Source organism: Magnolia sinica, chromosome 11 (genome assembly GCF_029962835.1).
Source record: "Magnolia sinica isolate HGM2019 chromosome 11, MsV1, whole genome shotgun sequence".
Classification (NCBI taxonomy): Eukaryota; Viridiplantae; Streptophyta; class Magnoliopsida; order Magnoliales; family Magnoliaceae; genus Magnolia; species Magnolia sinica.
The window spans coordinates 82,320,056-82,343,819 of record NC_080583.1 but is presented as its reverse complement, the minus strand read 5'-3'; the positions used below and the strand labels follow the sequence as shown (position 1 = coordinate 82,343,819).

The window sequence follows — 23,764 nt, the reverse complement described above, 5'->3', positions numbered from 1 at the left end:
CAAGTGGACCACACCACAGGAAACAGTGTAAATTGAACATCTACCGTTGAAAAATTCTTGGGGGCCACGAAAGTGTTGGATCAAGCTTGTATTTATTTTTTTCCCTTAATCCATGTCTATGTGATCGAATGAACAGGTTTGATGAGAAGTAAACATCACCGTGGGCCCTAAAAAGGTTTCAACGGTGGAAATCATTATTCCAACTGTTTCCTATGGTATGGTCCACTTGATCTTTGGGTATTATTAAATTTTGGACTCAACCGCTAAAATAATATGGAAAAACGGATGGGCGGCGTGGATAGATCACATACATTCAGGGTGGGCCCAACAGATTCTACACAGTACGATAAGAGGGTACTAAGTACGCGATCCGATTTCCAAGAGCAGTTGTATAGCTGGTGTCAGCTGTAACCTATTGCCAATAGTATATAGCTTCTTCAAGAAGCCATTACGTACTCAGTTATTATATCTCACTAAGTAAACTAGGTGGGGCTCGTTTTAATTTTTTTTTGGCTTATCCATACCGTTCATCAGTTTTTTCAGATCACCATAGGGACTGATGCTAAATTTTTAAGTATATCTAATAATTAGTAAATCACACCATAAGAACCGTTGAAATAATGAAATGGACGATTCAGACTTTGCCTGATCTGATCCGACTCAGTTTTCCTGACCGAGTCGGACTCGGACCGTTTTAGGCCAATAAGGATTCGGATAGGTTCGAGTCAGATGACCCAGATCCGGCCTTGGATCGGATCAAATTTGGGTCATGCCTTGCAAATTTCGAATAGAGTCGGGTTGGATAGAATCCGATCCGACCCGGTCCGATGCCCAGCTCTAGTAGTAACCAAACCATGTTAGGACGTGAGCCCAAAAGTATAATAGATTCAAACTCAATTAAGCCATGCAACGAAACAATGGGAGCTTGATGCATGTTGCCCATTGGCATTGTTGATGGACAGTAGTCAGACTATGTTAGGAAATGAAACAAAAAGTATAATAGATTCAAACTCGATTGGGCCAGGCAACAGGAAACAACGGGAACTGGATGCATGTTGTCCATTGACATTGCCAATGGGCAGTGGCTAGAGTTAGGCATGGGACGACTCGACTCACCTAATCCGACTCATCCGACTCGTTCAGATCTAACTCGATTCGAACCGAGTAGGTTTCGCTAGGGGTGCACATGGGTCGGTTTGGTCGGTTTTGGGGTGAAACCGGAACCGAACCATTCCTAACGGTTCCACAGTTTTTGGAATCAGAACCGGACTGTTAGCACCATCGAACCGAACCGGAACCGGACCATGAAAAACGGTTCAGTTCCGGACCGGTTCCACGGTTCTGGGCTTTTAAAAACCAGGGTGTTTTTCTTTTTTGCAGGGGAGAGAGGAGCAAGAGGCAGGGGGCGCTAATTTTGTTGCTGATCCAGAATGTAAAAAACAACATAACCAGAACAACAACTAAAAGAAAAAAGAATTAGAAGTCCTAATGCATCAGCACCCATTTCATATAAGTGGGGTCCATGTCTGAAGATCCAAACTGTTGATATTACAGGCCCTGTTGTGAATGGAATACTCCTCCAACATTACCCATAATTAAGAATTCCTAACCCTTCAATCAGCCCCCTAAAAATAGACAGTAAAGAGAAAAAAGAAAAACATCAATGACCCAAAATAATGGTCCAAATGTTAATGGAAGAATCTCCTCATCGTGAATAGTTCCGGTCAGCCCCATTCTAAGATGGATCCCTTAAGATCAACGGTCTCAATCAACCAAAAAGTGGGACCCAATTGAATAGCATAAAGATTCTAAAATTCCTACAAAACGAGAGAGAGAGAGAGAGAGTCCTTTGATTGAAAGAGATTCTCTTTTTTTTTTTTTTAAATCTTCTTCTTCGTTTTGGGTTTTCTCAGAACAGAGAGAGTCAGAGGGAGGAGAGAGAGGAGACGAATCACCCCAGAACCGACCCGTGTGCACCCCCTAAAGCTAAAGGCTAAGGAACTTTAGGGTTTTTTATTTTTTTATTTTTAAACGAATGCTCGGATCCACGGTTCAGATTTACGGTTCGTAGCATGGTTCGGATCTACGGTTTGGTTCAACCGTTCAGTTCGGTTCTACATGGCTCTAAACCGGAATTGATCCGTAATCAACGGTTTTGGAAATTTGGGAACCGGAACCAAACCGTTAGCATCCTAGAATTGGACCAAACCGGACCGATCCAACGGTTCCGATCCGGTTACACGGATCCAACGGTTCGATGTGCACCCCTAGGTTTTGCCAAATCCGAATTCAAACCGAGTCAGGTTCGAGTTACCCAACAACTCAACCCGACTCAATCCGAAACTCGATCCGTCAGACTCATCCCGATCCGAAACCCAACTCGACTTAGGTTGTTGGGTAGGGGGTGTGTGTGTGTGTGTGTATTTTTTAAAAAAACTAATTCGTCCATCTCTACTCTACCCACTGCATGCCCCAATCTGAAAAAACCCAACTCGGTAACCCCTTTGGCCCTTTCCGTCCAGCACCCATCAGCTAACAACCCTCCGAGCTCCGGCCTTCCTCCTCCTCCTCCTCTCTCTCTCTCTCTCCTCTCCTCTCTCGTCTGACAAGAGGTAGCCAGCGGGCCCATTAGGTGCGTTCTGATTTTTTTAAAAAGTTTTTTTTTTATATATATATTAATGTTAAGAGGAGGTTTAACCCAATGTTTCTTTGGAGTGGCACATCTGAGTCATGCATCCACCTCATTCTAGGGACCACAGTCCTAGTCCCTTGTTGATCAAGAAAAATGGATGGACAATGTGAAGGGTTCCACACGTCCAGCGGGATGGGACCCCTGTAAGGTTTCAACGGTGGTGAGGACCACCGCCCACAAGTATCGGATGAAGTTGATTTATGTATTTTATCTCCTCTGTCCATCCATTTTATCCCTCTATCCATCCATTTTATAACCTAGCCCAATGACTCAATTTGAATCGGTGCCAACTTGATCCGACTCGGTATTTCTGACCGGGTCGAACTCCATTCAGATCAGCCCAGCCTAGACTTGGACTTGGATTGAGTCAGACATGTTGGACTCGATACCGAGTCGGATCGAGTTCGAGTCGGGCCTATTTCAAAACCGAATCAAGTCAGATTGGACCTAACTCAGTCTCACTCGACTCAATGCCCACCTCTAGGCATTAGCCAAACCATGTTATGACATGAGTTCAAAAGTATAATAAATTCAAACTCAATTGGGCCAGGCAACAGGAAACAATGGGAACTAGATGCATGTTGCCCATTGGCATTGTCCATGGGCAGTAGCCAAACCATATTAGGACATGAAGCCAAAAGTATAATAGATTCAAACTCAATTGAGCCAAGCAACAGGAAACAATAGGATCTAGATGCATTGTTGAGGGTCAAATACTGCATATTAGACCCCAATTATTTCCTGGATTTACAAGCATGATGCCGGTTAATGACCTGATTTAATCGTATTTGTGATGCAGAGTATATTTACGAGCATGGGCTGGAAAGGATGTTAAAAGCATGGATTTAAAGCTCAGGCATTACCAAGGGCAAGGGACGGACTCCAGGGGACAAAGATCGAAGAAATTACACTCCAGGGGTCCGAGAAAATTGAGAAACTGAAGCTCAAGTGGCCTGAAAGTCAGCCAGATTGCAAGATCACTGGGTTTCTATCATCTGTTCGGCTCAAAACTTTATTCATGGCTCGAGAACCAAAAAATAACCGTACACGTCAAATTTCAGCCATTGGATCCCTCTGGAAGTGGCCCAACGCTCAGATCAGCCCATAAACCATTGATTTTGGGCCCACCTGAGATCTGGATATGCTTAAAATTTGGTCTCAACCCATTATCTGAGGAGACAAGATGGATGAAAGGAGCAGATTTCCGGGATCCATTATCATGGACTCCAAACAAGTTGAACGTGCATATAGTGCACTCGCACATGAGCTGCACCGGACCAGCCGGCCCGGTCAAACCCGACGCTGACCGTCTCCCTCTCTCTTCTGCGTAAGAACGGACAGCGTCTTTACGCTGTCCGTCCATTTTTCGCTAGTGGGCCCCACTCATCATATGGCTCGATGATCCGAACCGTTCACCGGACTCAGGATACAGCCAAGACCAACTCCTAGCTGTCCGTCTGGTCCCATGCATAAACATATGCATAGATCTCTGTTTAAACGCAGGATGGACGGCTGGGCTACACTCTCATGAGACACCACACTTTGGATCGAAAACCGAGCAATCCCAGACGGTTTTTCGTCCTGAAAACAATGGACGGAGTGGATTCTACATTGGAATTCTAGTGTGGGCCCACAGTCACCACCGACTCAAACGGCGTCCGCGGCTCTGTTCCTGTCTGCGAAACAGAGGCTGCGGTGGATTGTAGTGGGCCACCCCTTGAAGTGATCGGCCTGATCTGGACCGTCCAGTGGACTCCCACGGGCCCTACCTCCCTCGCCTAGGTGGTGGACTTGCAGAAGAGAGCTTTAATTGGATTTCGACCGTCCAAACGGAAGACTGACGGTGAACTGAACTAATTCGTGGTTCACCACGAAGCAGATCCAAAACCAATCAGGTTTCACTGGTTTTTCGAGGGGAAACTGATGGACGGGTCGGATTTCTCGTCCAACATCAATCCAAGGCCCACCAGTCATCACAGATGCAAGGCCTTATTTCTTTTTGGCGTAAACAGGGAGTCCGGCTCCGTTGCAAACAGACTGCGAAGGAGAAGTCAGTGCTCGACTCAGCCACCACTGCCGGAATCCTATAAAGAGAAGGGAGGAAGCATTCAAAAGGGGAAAAAGGGGGAGTTTGGTTGGAAGGACGGAAGAAAGGAAAAGAAGAGCTGGAACGTGAGAGAGAGAGGGAGGAGCCTGGTTTTTTTCTCTTTTTTTCCTTTATATTTCCTTTATTTTTTTAGGATCAGCCCATTCATGTGTGGCTAATCCTCTTAGCTAGGGCTAAGAGGTGAAGCTGTAGCGAGATGGGAGATACTACTTCATGCGTTTAATTTGAATTTCTGAACTGAATTTGATTTTAAGTGATTATTAAAAGAATATTTTCTTAGTCTTTAATGGTCTGTTGTGACTGAAATTACAATGGGTTTGCAATGGCTTTGAATATTTTTTTTCTCTTTTGATGTTTATGACGTCAGGAGGCCCTGTTGTTCACCATCGTCTCCTGGGCATGGTTGGATGATGGTACCCTTCTTGACTTTCATGCACTATTGATTGGTTGGTAATTAGTTTAATCCTGTTGTTTGCTTTGTCTCCTGGGCATGGTTAGATGATGGAATTCATTCTAATTCATATACCTTTCATCTCTTGAAAACCAGATCAATTAAGTTCAGTTTAAATTCCATAATTCTTGATGCAGGCATAAAGATCTCCCTGATCCATACAAGTGGATCCTCTGAATCCCTAGTTTCCTTCCTTTGAATTGTTTAAAGTTTTAGATAATTATTCCACAATTATTTCAGAAATTCTATTTGATTTATATCGCATCTTAGGATAGTTCTATTTCTATCTAGTTTCAGGAAACGTACAAGTTTCAGTCCCTGTGGATTCGACCTCGGTCTTACCGAGTTTATTACTACATCACAACCCTATACTTGGGGAGTGAACATGCATGTTGCTCATTGATATTGTTGATGGTCAATAGGCAAACCTTGTTAGGACATGAGGCTAAAAGTATAATAGATTCAAACTTAATTCCGCGAGGCAACTGGAAACAATGGGAATTGGATGCATGTTGCCTATTGACATTGGCCATGGGTAGTAGCTAGTGGACATTGCCTTATGGCCCATCTTGATGTATGTGTTTTATCCACCCTATTCATCCATTTTCTTCTAAATATTTTCAGGGCATGAGCTAAAAAATGAGGCAGATCCAAATCTCGCATGGACCACACCACTAGAAACGGTGTTGATGGAACACCCACTATTAAAATTTTATTTAAGGCCGCAAAAGTTTTGGATGAAGCTGATATTTATATTTTCCTTTCATCAAAGTCCACATGATTCAACAAGTTGGATGGCAATTAAGCATTCCAGTGGGCCCTAGGAAGTTTTTAATGGTGGCCGTTGGATCACAACTGGTTTCATGTGGTGTGGTTCACTTGAAATTTGGATCTATGTCATTTTTGGGCTCACGCCCTAAAATGATATGAAAAAATAGATGGGTAGCATGGATAAAACACATATATCATGGTGGGCCCACAGAGCACTGTACATTAACAACCTCATAGCTGGCAGGGATCATGATAATATTTTTGTGTCTTCAGTTATAAGCTCAGTGAGAATGTCCTTATGAACGGTTTGGATGGCATGTAAACACAACAATCAACCCAGGAAGGTTCCCTCCCACCTTTTCCCATGGGCATGTAAACACAACCATCGATTACCATTGTTTCCTATATTATGGTCCATCTTATATTTGGATTTAATTAAATTTTTGGTTCATGTCCTAAAATGAGATTTCAATTTGGATGGATGGCTCAAACGTAGTCACATGTATCACAATGAGCCTCATAGCCAGGGGTCGTACCCACATCGGTAGATTTGAGTTGCTCGAAACTAGATATTAATTAAGTTATATAACCCTTAATTATAACAAAATAAAGTCAATGACGTCAAAATTAGAAGTTAATAATTTTCTAATCTCTTAGGCATTTTTTGCTTTTTCAAGGGATGGAAATGTTCCTTTGTCAGTCGTCCCCTAGTATGACACTAGTATGTCGCAGAAGTTGAGAGGGTCTATTAAGAATGGGTGTGGGCCCCACTAACTCAATAATTGGGGCCACTCATCGTTCGATGTGATCCATTCACTACAATCGAACAACCGTGAACCCATAGTAGGGTCATTTAAAAAAATGGAGTTGTCCGTATCCCACAAATGTATTAACAACGTGAGTCAATTTTGAATTGTTTCCTTCAGTGTGGTCAATCCATGATGAGTTTTGCCCTCAAATTGGAACAATTGATATAAAATTAAAACTACTTTCATGTGGACGGTCTGAATTTGTTACAAGATGATGCAGTAGGCCTCACAAAAGATGTAGGATTGTTTAAGTGAGCCCCTTGTGCAGGAAGGCTATTTAGCCATCCTTTTTCTTTCTTCTTCATTTTTTTTTTCACAGGATGGGACCAAATTTTTTTTTTTTAACACACACACACACCACCACACACTCATGCCATGGTGGGATTTCACCACCTATGGGTACTCGAACCCTCAACCAGGTGTTGAAACTCCTGAGAGTCTACCATTGGAGTAAGAGTAAGGACCCATGATGGGATCATTTGTTTGTTAGGAATATTGCCACCTCTATGAGACCCACTCCATCGAGCTTCTGGCGTCATTCCTTCCATTTTGGCCACATTATCTGATGTAGAGGCTATGATGGCCGAAGGTAGGTTTGAGTTAAGATAATAGTGACTTTTGTATTTTTATTTTTATTTTTTTCTACTCAGTCAATTTTAATGAGCTCTCAGTCAATTTCCTTAAGTTCTCAGTCAAGTTCACCAATTTCTCGGTCAATTTTCCCGAGTTCTCAGTCAATTTTATTGAGTTATCGCTGAAATTCAGCGAGTTCTCCATTAATTTTGCCGACTTCTAGGTCAATTATCACAACTTATATGTCAAATTTCATGAGTTCTCGGCCAATTTCCTTGAGTTATTGGTCAATTTTCCTGAGTTTTTATTCAATTTTTTCAAGTTCTCAATCAATTTCAGCAACTTCTCTGTTAATTTCAGTGACTTCTCTGTCAATTTATGAGTTCTCATTGTCTGGGCCATGTTTAAAGTTGTTCTAATTGAATTATCTTAACCATTTAGTAAATGGACCATGGGAAAGAGTGTTCGTCGTTTTAGTGTTTATTTCATGTGTCGTTCGTTGGTAAGCTATGGTTGTGTAAACACCCCACATAAAAAAAGGACATGCTACTATTTGAGTTTCAACCCGACTTCAATAAATTATTTCCCACTGACTTGAAAATCATTAAAAATTCAAATGGATCAAACTGAGAGCATGCTCGGCACGTGCCGGAAATAACCAACGGACCCGATCGGCTAACACCAAATCCAGTAACTCAGCCGAACTTTAAAACCCTTAAAACTCTCTGTATGTCACAACCGATATGTAAAAATAGATAAAACGAATCCTACCGGGAGCTGTACACGAGTCGAATTGAGTTGAGCTTGACACAACTTGACTCAGCTCGGCCACTAGCTCACCCTAGCTCGAACTCTACTCGGCTCGATTCAATTAGCAGCTCGAGCTAGTTCGAGTCGAGTTCAAGCCAAGATCGAGCCTATGTGACATTGTCTCAAACACATGGAGTTTGCCTTTAATTTCTCACGGTATGTAAAACAGCAGCAACAATTTACATATATTTCATCAAACACTCAATAGTCAACATCAAAATCAAGATACAAGGGTATTTATTTCATATCCATACCTTCCTCACCACCAGCTGACACTTCATTGAGTCATTTCATCAAACACTATGTGGGCGACATCAATATCAAAATAATCGAGTCATTGGACAGGTCCGATCCGAGTTGTGTCAAGCTTGGGCAAGCTCGAAATTGGCTTAAAATTTTTTAATCTCAAAAAATAAGCTTGACTTGGATCAAACTTAGTTTCAAACCTAGACAAATCAAGCTTTTTCGAGTTAAGTCGAACCAGCTAACCGAGCTAACTCGGTTCGTGTACAACTCTACCAGCAGCTACATTAATTAATTTGTTGGGACAAGTACTCGATTATCCCGGGACCCCTGACATGCTATCACCATTTTATGAGATAACTGAGATTATTCGAAAATGCAATACAACACTTTCTTGATATGATAACTGAAAGTAATTTTAATTAATATCCCATTCCAATGAATCGGAATCCTCTGTTTGGCGCAAGCAGACAAAGTCAAATTTCCTGTACTGTGATGCCCACATCATCGCCAACGTTGTTCGTACTGTTGCAACATTACTCCTAGTGTCAAAACAGAGGATCCGGATGCCATCCCAAACCGCCTGCGTAGTACGCACGAAAACGTAGTGGATTTGGTCTTCTTGAAGTCGGTTTGTCGCTGTTACATCCAGCAATCCAGCGTGTGTTGGCCCACTACGAAAAACAAGCTAAGTTTTATGATAATCACAACCGTCCATATTCTGAATATATGCTATAGGATATATTTTGATGTAATGAACAGTTTTTGTGTCATCACTATCTGGAGACGGTGAAAGAAAATTATCAGTGGTATGAATTCAACCCTATAAATCAAAAGCTAGAATCATCAATTAAGCGTGAATATCAAAGAATAACTTATATGTAGTAGTAATGAAAACATGGACCGTTCAAAATTTCAGATCATCTCATCATGTGGGCCCCAGTGGGTTGCGATACAAAATGTTTCCTGATTCGCGACAGAGGCAAAGCGACCCGATAACCTTGCCAGCATATTCCAAAATCTCACACACCGATGGACGAAAAGAAAACCCATCTTTTTCATGAATATGAGAATTTCGTGCAACTATGCCTCTTGTGGGGACTACCTTTGTATTATTATAGAATCCAAACCATCCAAAATGTTAAAATTTCATGAAAAATTGTTTTTTGATAGAAATTAGATTATAAATGAGACACACCATTAGAAACAAATGTACAACCATACAAAAAATACAAATTCAATTAGTGTATTAATTGATAATTAGACGCACCTGATTTTTGGAAGTCAAATTTTCATGGTGGGGACACATTAATTCAAGGGTTGGATGGAATAAAAAAATCACGGTGGCCCCCACATGCAGCTAGAAGCACGAGAATTCTCTATACAACAGCGCAGGCATCAATAAGAGAAAATCTTTGATACTCCAGTAGAATGTGTGGATGATACGCAGGCACTTAGACGTTGCTCGTTGCACACGTGTCATCAAGTAATTCAAGTAAAGCCGTCAAAATTATGGGATCCAGGTCAGTTGTATCATTGAACAGATATTAATGTATTCAAATGTCTGACTATCGGATCGGTGGACATTAATTGGACGGTTGAAAATTAAAAAAAATAAAATCCAACGGTCCTATTTCAACAGGCAATTACCCACGAATCAGAGGTCAGGATTGTTCAAACACTCTGATTTTGGTGCTGTAACTACGACACAGTACTTCATGTAATTTAGTCCGTTTAATTTGAGTTTATTCATGCCACGTATGCAATTTCTGAGTGCCTGCGTATCAAGCATCATACGCGGGCGACGTCCCGTCAACGCACTATGTTCTAATTTCAACAGATTGGCCCATGGCTTACGGTCCATTGAGCGATTTAGTTACAATCAGACAGCGAATTACAGCCAATCAATCTTATTCTTTACAAAATCCAACCGTTCCAATATCTTTCTCCACCATGAAAATCATGTTCACCAAAAATAAGCCTCATCCACTAATAAGGTGAGCCACATAATAGGTAAAATATTTAAACATTGATAAATAAAAATAAAATTTTGGCCCAGTTGATGAGTGGATCTGTAATTTTTTTATAAAAGTGAATCTATTAGTAATATAAACCTATTGAACGGTTGGATTTTTCAGAAACGTGAAATATTGGATTTTATCCACTGCATTTACAGTAACTAATGGTCCAACCAGATGTATAAAAATCCCTCTCCTCCCACCGATCCTATGAATTTTTTTTAGTCTTAATCTTCTCAGTCTTTACAAACCTTGAGAAGAAGAAAATGGCCTCTCCAACAACAAACATTTCTTCACTCTCCAACCCCTCCTCTTCAACATTTCTCACCCTTTCCCCCCTGAAAATCCGTCCCAAAAAACCCCTCCCAATCTGGCGAATTTGCAAAAACCCCCCTCGCCCTTCCATATATATAACAAAGGCACAACTACAGTCCTCCAAACCTCTCATTCCCACAGCCCCCTCTCCGATCCCGCCAATTTCCCGTTTTGCCCCTGACCAACCCCGAAAAGGCGCAGATGTCCTCGTCGAGGCGCTGGAGCGGGCCGGCGTGTCGGTCGTCTTCGCCTACCCCGGCGGCGCGTCGCTGGAGATCCATCAAGCCCTCACTCGATCGTCGTCGATCAGCAATGTCCTCTGCCGGCACGAGCAGGGCGAGGTTTTCGCCGCTGAGGGTTATGCCCGGGCGTCGGGCCGGCCTGGCGTCTGCATCGCGACGTCGGGCCCCGGCGCCACCAACCTCGTCAGCGGCCTCGCCGACGCGCTCCTTGATAGCGTTCCCCTTGTTGCGATCACCGGGCAGGTTCCCCGCCGCATGATCGGGACTGATGCCTTCCAGGAAACCCCAATTGTCGAGGTAACCCGCTCCATAACCAAACACAATTATCTTGTTCTTGATGTAGAGGACATCCCACGGATCGTCGCCGAGGCGTTCTTCCTCGCCTCGTCGGGCCGTCCGGGCCCTGTCCTGATTGATGTCCCCAAGGACATACAGCAGCAGCTTGTCGTGCCCGACTGGGACCGCCCCATGCGGCTGCAGGGGTATGCCTCTCGCCTCCCACTGCCCCCCGGGGTGGCCCAGCTGGAGCAGATCCTGCGGTTGGTATCTGAATCGAAGAAGCCAGTCCTGTACGTTGGCGGTGGTTGCCTGAATTCTAGTGAGGAGCTACGTCGGTTCGTGGAGCTCACGGGCATCCCGGTCGCGAGCACCCTGATGGGCCTCGGCACGTACCCGATGGCTGATGATCTCTCGCTGCGGATGCTTGGGATGCATGGAACGGTGTACGCGAATTACGCCATTGATAAATCCGACCTTCTCCTCGCGTTCGGTGTCCGTTTTGATGATCGGGTCACTGGGAAATTGGAGGCATTTGCTAGCCGGGCCAAGATTGTGCACATTGACATTGATCCGTCAGAGATTGGGAAGAACAAGCAGCCGCATGTGTCAATCTGTGCTGACCTGAAAATGTGTCTGGAGGGGTTGAATGCATTGCTGGAGGAGAAGAGAAATGCTCAGAAGCTTGATCTTGATTTTTCTGCTTGGAGGGACGAACTCGCAGAACAGAAGAAGAAGTTCCCTTTGAGTTATAAGTCCTTTGGAGATGCCATTCCTCCTCAATATGCGATCCAAGTGCTCGATGAATTGACAAACTCCGATGCGATCATAACCACCGGTGTCGGGCAGCACCAAATGTGGGCTGCACAGTGGTACAACTACAAGCGCCCACGCCAGTGGGCCACATCAAGTGGTTTGGGCGCAATGGGGTTTGGGCTGCCTGCTGCAATCGGTGCAGCCCGTGCCTCACCTGCGACAACTGTGGTGGATATTGACGGTGATGGAAGCTTCCTCATGAACGTTCAGGAGTTGGCGACGATACGCGTGGAGGATCTCGATGTGAAGGTTATGATCTTGAATAACCAGCATTTGGGTATGGTTGTTCAGTGGGAAGATCGGTTCTACAAGGCGAACCGGGCCCATACATATTTGGGGAACCCCGCAAAGGAGAACGAGATATTCCCAAATTTCCTGACGTTTGCAGAGGGGTGTGGCATACCTGCGGCCCGTGTGACAAAGAAGAGTGAGGTGAGGGATGCGATCCGAAAGATGTTGGAGACGCCTGGGCCGTACTTGTTGGATGTTATTGTGCCTCACCAGGAACATGTATTGCCAATGATTCCCAGTGGTGGCGCTTTCAGGGATGTGATCACTGAGGGTGATGGGAGAACAACATATTGATCTTCTGATGCAGGTGATCCTTTCTTGATGGTGCTTTGTATAGTACTTTAAATTGAGTAACCTTGAAAGGTTTTCCCAATAGCATCGTTTTAGATGTTCTTTCTACAATATCTATAGTGTTAAAGTCATTAGCTTCTGCAGCGATGAGTAGTGCTTGCTTTTGTTATTGGGTTCAAGTGTAACCATTTTGAGTGCTGGTATGGTTTGTAGCATGATGGTCCTTGTAGCTGTTTCTGATAGTATATCTGAGTATGGAAAATATATATTGTATTTTGATGGCGGAGTTGTTTATGTTGTTCCTTGTTCGTCTCTTTGAAAGCATCAATAAAATTGGAAGGATACAGAAAATATTAGAATGGCCCATGTGCAAGGATGACACACACGAATCAAGGATTGTTTATGTTGACGAACTTCGTACCTCTTTAGGCATGCATCTGGATGCACTATCAAATTGAATTGCAATTGTCAATCTAACAAAATTGTGATTTATGTTCCTTACAATTGTCTTGAGGTCCAGGATTTCTGATCTCTGATTGTTAATGCAGTGTAATTCTTGTATGAAAGGGGAGGGGGCTATTCGGTGTTGAGCTGCATGAGGAAGTTCTCGGATTGGATGTACTTGAACAAACTCATCGATTTGCCTACGAATGGGATGAGGTTTGCATGGTCAAATAATCAGGCTACTCCGTCTATGTCTCGTCATGATAGGTTTCCCATATTTCCTGTTTAGGATTGCCCTTTTTCCACATGCATGATGCATCCCAGAAGTGTCGAAGCTGACTTTCTGATCATTGCCTGGTGCTTTTGGGGGCTTAAATTGATACATGGGGGTGTAGACCTTTTCATTTTAAATTGGTGCTAGAGGAAGACTTTTTCAAGGAAAATATCAGAGGTTGGGGGAACTCACAGTCTGTTTTAGGCTCATTATTAAATTGAAAAATTAAAAGGGTTTCTGAAAAAATGACAGAAAGACTTCTTTGGGTTAGTTGACATCTATAAAGGCATGGTCCTGGAGGAAATCCAAAATCTCGACCATAAGGAGCAATCTTGTGGTCTTTCTTTATAGAGGAAGTCAAGCAGCACATGCATTTAATTAAGCTTGAATTTGGGAGGAAAGCTAAGGAGGAGGATATCAAATGGTTCCAAAGATCTAAGGTAGTGTGGTTAAAGGTAGGGTATAAGGACACTAAAATTTTTCATGGAATTGCAAATGTGAGAATGGCCAACTGTATTATTAGCTTGGGTGGGACGATAGGAGGGTGGAAGGGCTCTGGCTCTCTAAAGAGCGAGTTGCCTCTTTTGCTGCTCTAAAGCCAAAAAAAGCGGGAGTAGAGTTTGTAAAAGGTGTTCACCTGGTAAGTTTGGTTGGCGGGCCCTATAAAATCCTGGTGAAGGTACTCACTTGAAGGCTTAGGACTGTGTTGGGGGGGCATCATATCTATGTTGCAGGTGTCCTTCTTGATCGGTACACATGAGTGCATGGGTTCAAGATATAGAGAGGGTGATGCAAGACCGATGCATAAACCAAATAACATGTGAGATCAAGTAGTAGAGTTAAAACAATTAACCAAAAAACACAAGCATTGCCATAATGATCATGAATCCCATGAAAACCAAAAGACTATCATGCATAATCCTAGCCTAAGTTACCAACATCATCACACAAGATCATTAAATAAAAAGCAACTAGGATCTAGTGGATGTAGGGACATCCAATTAGCATAGGGTATAATCTATTTCAAAGTAGAAAACCTAATACAACTTAGGGTAAAAATTAGGGTTTGGGTAATTTGGGAAAGTAGGAAAGTTAGTGTTTTTTTAGGGTTAGGGTTTCGGGAATGAAAGAAAAGGGTTTTGATATAATGATGATGGAAAACCAAAGGGAGCAAGGTGTGGCCGTACGGCCAACCCGAATGATTCACACATGTGGCCGTACGGTCACATGCGTGGCGTCAGATGGATGGGTTTAGGTCGGTTAGGGTTTGGGATTGTAGTCTTGTAGATAGGTAAAGGAAAGATAGGTTTAGGAGAAGATAATGTCTTATGATGGGAAAATCGAAGAACTTGCAGAAAATACCTGATAGGGGGAAAATAGATGATGGTGTGGGGATCGATGGAGGCCTCGCACTTCCGCTGATGAAGATTAGTCCCACACCAATCTCTCTTCTAAATCGCATGAAAGTATCTTCAAATCACATGAAGATGGAAGAAGAATGAGAAAGCAAGAGCTTTCTCTCTCTCTCTCTCTCTCTCTCTCTCTCTCTCTTCTTTAAAAAATAAAAAATAAAAAAAAATCACAAAATCCAATGAGGGAGAGGTTCACACGCCCACCTTCTTTTATAACTTCAAGAAAGTTTAAAAATTACAATAAACACCTTGTTTTGTGAATTTTGACAAAAATAACCCGTCTCAATAAAATCAACTAAAAACACACATAATCGTGTCCAAACATAACATAAATAAAACTAAATTCTATAAGTTGATAAAATCTAAGAGAAACTAGTGTGGACGATCCACGATCAATGGCCCGATTGTCACGTCTCTCTAATCCAACGGTCTGTATCACTCCATAAAGCAGCCTATGTGCATTTTCCCAGTGTGGGATCTTCCAGATGTTCGCACATGTACATGGGGTCTTCAGCACGATCACGAGTACTCGCCTAGCCACAGGGAAATCGGTGCGGCCTGCCTCCTCCTCCGATATGTATACAAAGGTGTACGTGTAGTGAGGTCCTCATCAGAGGACAAGCTAGGTATCATTTGCAAACTCAATATGTAAAAAGCATATGAGTAGGTGAACTAGACGTCTGGCAGTTCCTGGAGTATATGCCCCGAAGGATGGGCGATAATGGATGGATCAATGTATGAGTAATGCGTCTTATTCGATCCTCATCAATGTGACTCCTAAAGGCTTTTTCTAGAGTATTGCATCTTACTGGGGGGTTTAAGATACCGGCAGCCTCTTTCCCCTTACCCATTTGTTATGCTTGCAGAAGTCTTAGAAAAATGTTGGAAAGATTAGTTAGGGAAGGTTTCGTTAGCAATTTTGCAGTGGGAAGATTGGGTTTAGTTGATTCTCATCTTCAATGTGCTAATGATACATTGATTCTTTGTGACGCCTTTGAGGTTGAAATTTCTAGTTTGTGGAAGATTATCCGTTGTTTTGAACCAGTCCCTGGGAAGAAGGTTAATATTTAGAAAAGTGAAATTTTGAGTGTTCTGTTGGGTGAAGATGAGGTTCATTGCTTTGTTGTTGTCTTCAATTGCGGTGGAGAGTGTTCTTTCTCAATATCTTGGACTTGCACTATATATGAAAAAACTTGCCTAGAGGCTTTGGGACAAGATAGTGGAAAGAATTGTGAGGAAAATTTCAACCTGGAAGAGTAGATACGTCAGTTTAGGCAGCCGGGATTACCATAACTAAAGCTGCCATGGCCAAAATACTATGTACATGTTCCGATGTCTTGGGCTTCCACTATGTACGGAGAAACCTAAGGCTTTTGGACAAGGTAGTGGAAAGAACTGAGAGGAAATTTTTAGCCTGGGAGAGTAGATACCTTACTTTAGGCGGCCGGATCACCCTAACTAAAGCTGCCTTGTCCAACATGCTAAGTCTCTGTCTATGTTCCGATGTCTTGGGCTTCCACTACGTGTTAAGAAACCTACCAGGAGGCTTTTAGACAAGGCAGGGGAAAGAATTGAGAGAAAATGTTCGGCTTGGAAGAGTAGTTCCTTTAGTTTTCTTGTTATAGTCTAATATTCTAATAGATTTGATAAATATAACTAAATGAAATTTGTAATAAAGCTATAAAAAGCAATTCTCTACACTTGTAGTATTTATACATAAAAATTTCGTATCTTTTTATAATTTTCCCATTTATACACCCGTAATATTCTAATTTCCAATTTATTTATTTTTTTCTATTTTTCAAAAAAAAAAAAGCTTTTTTCCAAGGGCTATGCGATGACATTTGCAATTATGTGATTGCATATGCACATGGCCACTCTGGGCCGCATACGATAGCATATGTCATTTGACAACATTGCAATGTGCAAGTGAATGCTAAAAACCACATTTTATTTTGGTGAAGTGGGTTAGGTATCTTTGCCTCAGGTAGGGGTTGCAATCGTTAAAAACCTTGACTTGATGAAAAGAGCTCTTGGGAGGTGGCTATGGAGGTTTGGCGACAACGAGGTCAGTCTATGGAAGAGTGTTTTAATTGTTAAATATGGGTGACGGAGGGCGGCTGGTTAACCAGGGCATCTTCTCACTATAGTGCCTCAGGCATGTGGAAAGATGTTTGCAAAGGGGAAGCTAGCTTCCTCACTGGTTTGATCTTTGAGGTGTGGAATAATGCATTAGCTTCCTCACAGTGCTTTGCCATGGAGGGAGACACGGTGGTATTGCAGCCTTATGTTGGAATCTTATGGAGGCTGACATCTCTGAGGCGAGGAATGGTTCTTGTAGCTTCCTTACATGCGCGATCTTTGAGGTGGGAAATGGTTCTTGTATAAGGTTAGGTTTTGGAATTATGCTTGGTGTGGCAACTGTTCCCTGAAGGCCTGAACATGGTTTTCTGCGGATCTATTCTAAAGCCTCACATAAGGGAGCATTGATCTCGCAGTGCTTTAGCATGGAGGGAGGCAGGGTGATAGGGCAGCCTGCTTTTTGTCTTAATCTTACAGAGGCTGAAAGCTCCAAATTTATTTGCTAGTGAGGTCCTCTTGGGTCATCTCAATCCCCAAGTCATCCAGATTGATGAATATGAGGATGTTCCCCTTCGGGGAGATTCTTTGTTATATCAATTTGTTCATTTTTATGCAGTGGTGAGGTTTCTTCTCTTGAAGCCCTTAAAACTAGAATATGGAGATATCAGGGTCACCCTAGAGTTATGGCCTTTAGGTTGGTTGGTCGTCTGGACAAGTTTCTAGCCGCTGATCATCTCAGATAGGGGATGATGTTTTTAACTAACAGATGCCCTTAATTCTTGCATAATGAGGAATTCGTAAATGCATATGCCTTAGCAGTTTGGTGGGGGGTTCTTGGGACTATCTTCAGATTGCTTGGGTGATGCCTTGATCGGTCCCCTGAGCTCAGGACCGGGATTGGAGGTAAATCTCAAAAGCCTCAATGAAATTGGTTTTGTTAGCTGTTTAATGGTGGATTTGGAAGGAAAGAAATCCCAAGTCTTCAACAACCAGCATGAGTTGGTAGAAGCAATCTTCCATCTTGCTAGAAGGGATATATTGGGGGGCATGAGTGAGAGGAACTACAGGAGGGGAGATGAGTTGTATTCCACCCTCACGCAGTGTGGTTAATCTTTAAATTTTTGGATGACTTCTCGTTGTCTGCTTTTCCTCGGGTTCTGCCCGATTTTTTTTTATTTTTTATTTTTTTCTTGTTTTGTAGCACTTGGCCCTTATAATGCTGTAATGATTCCCTCTCCAAAAGGGCGGAAAAAAAAAGGAATGAAAAGAAAAGATAAGAAAGAAAAATCACAATTTTCACCTTATAAAATGATGGGAGGTCGCCTCTAAAAAAAGGAATAAATATATAAATGAATAAGACAAAATGAGGTGAGGTCAGTTAACTGAAACAGCTGGAATATTCTTTGAAAATAATGAATCTGTGTTATAAGGAAAATGGTTATGATTTGGGTTTGAAGATTGTAAGCCTATGGAAGTGATTGAGAGCAAATAAGGCATTCCCTCAGACGATGGTACACCACAGGTTCTTCCCACATGGATTATTTGTCTTCTGGAAACTGGGAATCGGTTTTTAAGGTGGAAGAGGTTTTCTCAGGCAATAGTCCCAGGAGATGGTTCATGCATGCAGTTCTGAGGATACCTGTGGTATTGGTGCAACATCAATGCCATGTATCAAGTTTTCGCTCATCTTCTTCTGTTGCAAGATCATGTTTTGTCAATGCTAGGATATGGTGGAGATAGGGTGCTGTGATTGGCAATGTTTAAAAGGAACCTAAACACTGACGAAGCCGATGAGTTTGTTAGCCTCATCAAGCTACTAAATAGGTAACTCCAGTTCCATGGGAAAGAGATGTTTCAAACTGGGCTTTGGAGCAAGTGTGAGCTTTTTCACAGAAATCATTTCACTCAGTGATTTTTTAAGGCGATGGTACAGAGGAGTGGCCTCCAATGACATCGAATTGGTTTTCCCCCAACTCCTCATTTAGGGATTTTATTTTATTTTATTTGGCATTTATTGAATTTCACATCACCATGTAAAATGTTAGATTTATGCCTGAATTCATGTCATCACGTAGGTCTGGAATCAAATTCATCTTTCCTTGCTCTGACAGTTTATATGTCATTTGGCCAAGGATATAGACAGATTGCTTGGGTCTTATCTCTCACACTATGGCCCTAGGTCAAATGATCCAGACTTTTGACTTTGCCATCTATTCCTTGGGGTTTTTTTTGGCTGAATGTGAAACGATCTATTTACAGCATAGTTCTAAAACTTGGTGACACAACTTGAAGAGATTTTGACCTGAGTCACCATGGTACTCTCTCTTTTTTCTTTTTTCTATTTATATAAAAAACAGGAGGGAGGGTTTGAACCCATTCTTTCATTCAACCAGGGACGAGCCGTGGTGCAAAACTCACTCCAATTGGATGATCCTAAGCATCCAATCAATAGCATGGAAAATGGACAGCCAAGATTGAGCAGATAAACAAAATTAGGTCCAATCATCATCTTGGACCACCTGTTGGATAGATCCCACTTTGTATTGCTTATGATTCCAAAGTAGCACTTCGGTTTAATGATCCTAACCATGCCATCTATGGCTCATAGAAAACAAACCAATGTAACAAATTGGCCTCCCTCATAGGGTGAGGATCATCCGATTGGCATGATTCTTAGATCATAACTAGCTCCCAGCTTTACTATTGAATGAACCATCTCAATTGATAATCCGGCGTCTCACATGTCATTCAAAAGGACCAGGACATTCTTTTCCATTTGGAAAAGGCTTTAGGGCCCATTTGGATACACTTCTCTAAAGGGGGTTTTCGCAAAAGGGTTTTTCACACATCCGTTTTTTGGGGATAGGTTTTCCAAGAGGGGGATGACATAGGATTTGTGAAAGTGCATACAAGCGCGTATTATGAACTGAGTTTTGCTCAAATTGCCTTTTAGGCGTCAATGCCTCTTTTGAGAGTGCATCCAAATAGGCTATTAAGTTTGTGATTTGTGGCTTTGGTAACCTTGGTGGCTGCTTTAAACTGTAATAATCTATTTTGGGTTGCCCAAGATTTTATTTATTTATTTATTTATTAAAAAATTTTTTAAAAAAAAAAGAAAAGAAAAAAGAAAGAAAGAAAGAAAGAAAGAAAGACAACATCTATATTGTGTTCTCCTTTGTATTGCTGCAGAATGTTGACCTTCAGGAACGTATGATTCTAGGAAGGTGGACATTGTCAGAAATGACTGGCGACAGGAATGCAGGGAAGGAAACTTATGTGAAACTGATCGGGATCTGCATCAACATATGCTTGCATCGTTGAAAATGGTGCTGAGTCGCCCTACAGAAGTTTAAGAAGGGAAGGCTTTTTCAGCAGTTTTGTCGGTACTTTTACTGCCTTAGATATCTTATTGAGTCACACAGTTCACAACTTTTGTGGGTTAGGATCATTTTTCATTCAGGTATGAATTCTTGCCTCCATGTGAGCTAACATGACCCTGGAATTCTTTCCTAAGTATCTTAGGGGTTGTTTGGTTACCTGGAATCGTACCTTTCCCAAATATCTTATTCTGTTTACGTACTGGAAAAGACATTCGAAGGACTTTAGATACTGTGATTTGTTCCATGGAATTTGTGACATTCCCAATGGGCTGCTTTTCTCGGACATAGGGAGAGATTCCATGCAACAGTAGTGATGAATTTTGGTCATCCTCCCTCTTAGTCATGGGGTTATGGTGCCGTTGTTTTTCAATAAAATCTTATTTTGCCATTAAAGAAAAGGCTAAGGAGGTCTGTTCTTATGTGTATTGCCAACTTGTCTGAGTTGAGTCGGACTCCGGTCAGGACTGTTACAGGTTGGTACCATGTGCCACCTCCCTCCCCTCTCCTAACTCACTCCCAGCTCAGGTGTAGCAGGCTGATAAATCTTCGGCCTAATGCATTTAAAATGAATCTTTCTTATCCTTTCCCAGGTGGTGTTCGAAAGCATTAGCTGCTAAGCAGTCATCCCTAAATTGTGAAAGTTTTCAGATCAAAAGGCTTTAGGGGTTGGATTTAGACTAGACTCAGGTGATTCCTGATTTAACTCAGCCCAAATCAACCAGGTGAGCTGCGGAATCAATAGGCCATACTTTTGGTTACTGTGGGATTATGGAATCAATACATGCCATGAGGTTAAGAGTTTAAAAGGGGTGGTTATTGTGGTTTATTTGTTGAATTTATGGCCCTTTTGGGAGCTTGTATTTGAAATGCATTGGATTCAAAATTACAAATCAAGGTGATTTCAAATCCTCAACTGTGTTTTTCAGCTTGTAATTGGAATGGACTGGAATTCAAAAATAGAAATGCATTGAAATTCTTTAGTAAATTAAAATATTAGAATGCATTGAAATTCTAAAGTAAATTAAAAAAAAAAAAGAATGCACTGGAATTATGTAGTATACTTATAGGAATTGAAATTTGATTACACTTAATATCCCAAACGCCATGCCCTCTTCTAATGAGGGCTATTAGCAGATTATGGGCCACTGATATAGAAAGAGATTGAGTAGGTAAAATTCCGGTTGTTGCTAAGCGGCCATGCTCTTGGAATTACCAAAATATTCTTATATTTTATTCAAATGTATATACATGAACTTTGAATATTCGAAGTTTAGCATCCTCGAAAAAAACTAATGACGTGATGGTGTGGTCCATATCATGATCGGATCACAATGCGGGACTTTGAAATTTTTGATACATTGTTTGGTAAAATCAAAATTCTCAAGGAATTTTTTGATAAAAATCCCGAGTGTTTTTTAAACAGTTTTAAATAGATGGGAAACACCCATCCAAGAGTCTTAATGTGCTTAAATCCATGCTGTCCATCAGGTGCATCACCCCTTGCTGAGCGTTCCCTTTAAAAATCAGGCTGATTCAACACTTAGGTGGGCCACTCTATAAAATTATGCATAAAAACTTATAAATTCACCCAGTATGGCCCACCTGAGTTTTGGATTACTGTGATATTTGGGTACTCCGTTCACCCTATGATGCACGTCAGATCAATGGATTGGACGGAATATAAGCACCGCAGTGGGCCTAAACAAACTAATGGTGGATGTCTAATCCCAACATTTTCCTATGGTGTGGCCTACCTGAGCTCTGTACGGTCGTATTTTTTGGTTTTCAAGGTGAAAATTAGGCAGCGGACCTGATGGACGGATAGATCTCATGAGAATTCCATCCACGTGGCTCTTAGTCTGCGAGGAACCTAGCGCGAGTGATGCTAGCGCGGGTCACCTTTTCTCTTTTGAAACTGAATAAGATGGCCCAGTCGTTTCTTTTGGGTTTCAACGCAGTCGGGTCTAAGGCAAAGCGGTCCATCCATCTTATCAACAGCCTTCGTTTTAATGTCTAGATCCTATGTCCAATCAACTACCCACAAAGATGCTGCCACAATGGGTGTTATTTGATATTCTGGCAGCACATGATGCTTGATACGCAGGCATACAGAAATTGTATGCATGGCTTATCGTGGAACCTTATTTTTTTCACTGGCCGTGTATCATCCGTTACACTTTGCCAGAGTATCAAAGTTTTGCAGCTTAAACAATCATCCTTCGGGCACTCTATTAGAAAGAGGTGGAGGCCAAGTCTTTCCCATCCGTCACAATAACCTATTTGTAAGGTGTGGGCCACCTAATAAGTGGAACATCATGATTCTTAGAAGAGGGTATCCACAGATCAGGGGTCCCCAGATGGAAGGATCGGATCTCGTACCTATGAGCCATTTTGACACTTGTGTTGGCGGGAACATGATCTGCCTTGTACACGCGCATGCGATTAGCCAATCACTTGTTGGGGATAAAATTACCATTGTGCACCCCACCTTTTATCCAGCGTCTTTCACGAAGAATCCAAAGCTTACCTTCCCAACTTAGACCTTACACGTACGGACAAAGCATTAGAGGACGAAAATACCCCTGCTTTTTCAAAGTGATTTTTCGTTTCTGTAAACCTATGGCTACGGATTATAACCGTAGCCATAAGTAGTGTAAGCAAGGATATTTTCGTCCTCAAATGCTCTGTCTGTACGTAAAAAGTCTAAGTTGGGAAGGTAAGTTTTTGATTCTTCATAAAAGACACTAGATAAAAGATGGGGTCTGCAGTGATAATTTTCTCCTCGTTGGGCTGTCATTGTCTCACTAATGGCATTCTCGATATTTTGGCATGAACAAGTGGCAATAAGTATGACCACTCTTATCATCCCATTCCAATGATTCCCACCACTTTCCTATTCCCCTAATCTCTCCTTAAAAAGCCAAAGATGAGGTGCCAATAGAGAAAGAGATCTTCTTCAGCTTAGGACAACTTTCTATTTTAATGAACACCATAGAACTGCACACAAGTCTCTTGCTGCAAATATTCTTCAATTTATATACATCTAAAAGATAGAGATTAATTAACATGGGTAATGTGATGTCATATGCTGCACTTATCTCTTCCTCTTCCTCCTTTGACACCAACTCTTTCATCCCACTGCATTCTTCGATGTAAATTTTTTTAAGGTTTTATAGGTTCTTCAACTACCCTACTGAAAATAGATTCTTTAACTTGGGGTAGTTAAAGATGATTATGGAATTCAAGCTTTGAAATGTGCTGGGTGTGGCAACTCCCTGACAAACAGTTTACAGATCTGGTAGATTCTCACGAAATAAATGCTCTAAGGGTGTGAGGAAAGAGGCATCGTCTTCATCTGATAAAACAGACTTCATGCTACGACACTCGGTAATGAAGCAAAACTTCAATCCCTCCACATTTTGTAAGGAGAGAAGCGAGAGTCGGGAGAAATTTGTGCATTCGGAAAC

General features: G+C 42.0%; 1 protein-coding gene and 1 non-coding gene across 13 annotated transcripts; both read left to right on the top strand.

Annotated features, from left to right (window-relative positions):
- The first annotated feature begins 10,698 nt into the window (after positions 1-10,698).
- Positions 10,699-20,624, top strand: LOC131219516 (acetolactate synthase 3, chloroplastic-like). 12 transcript variants are annotated; one of them, XR_009158238.1, is made up of 4 exons: positions 10,699-12,721; positions 13,254-13,365; positions 19,177-19,232; positions 20,142-20,624. XR_009158238.1 is itself a non-coding variant. In XM_058214692.1 (2 exons), the coding sequence occupies exon 1, from the start codon at positions 10,741-10,743 to the stop codon at positions 12,706-12,708; it is 1,968 nt and encodes a 655-aa protein (XP_058070675.1). In that variant the 5' UTR covers positions 10,699-10,740; the 3' UTR covers positions 12,709-12,721; positions 20,138-20,624. The 12 variants fall into 12 exon arrangements, 3 of the variants coding, with proteins under 3 accessions (XP_058070675.1, XP_058070674.1, XP_058070673.1); XR_009158235.1 differs by having other exon boundaries at positions 20,138-20,624; XR_009158236.1 differs by having other exon boundaries at positions 20,107-20,624.
- LOC131219652 (U6 spliceosomal RNA) lies at positions 13,008-13,115 on the top strand. Its single transcript, XR_009158299.1, has one exon. It is a non-coding gene; the product is annotated as a U6 spliceosomal RNA (small nuclear RNA).
- Positions 20,625-23,764: the final 3,140 nt, after the last annotated feature.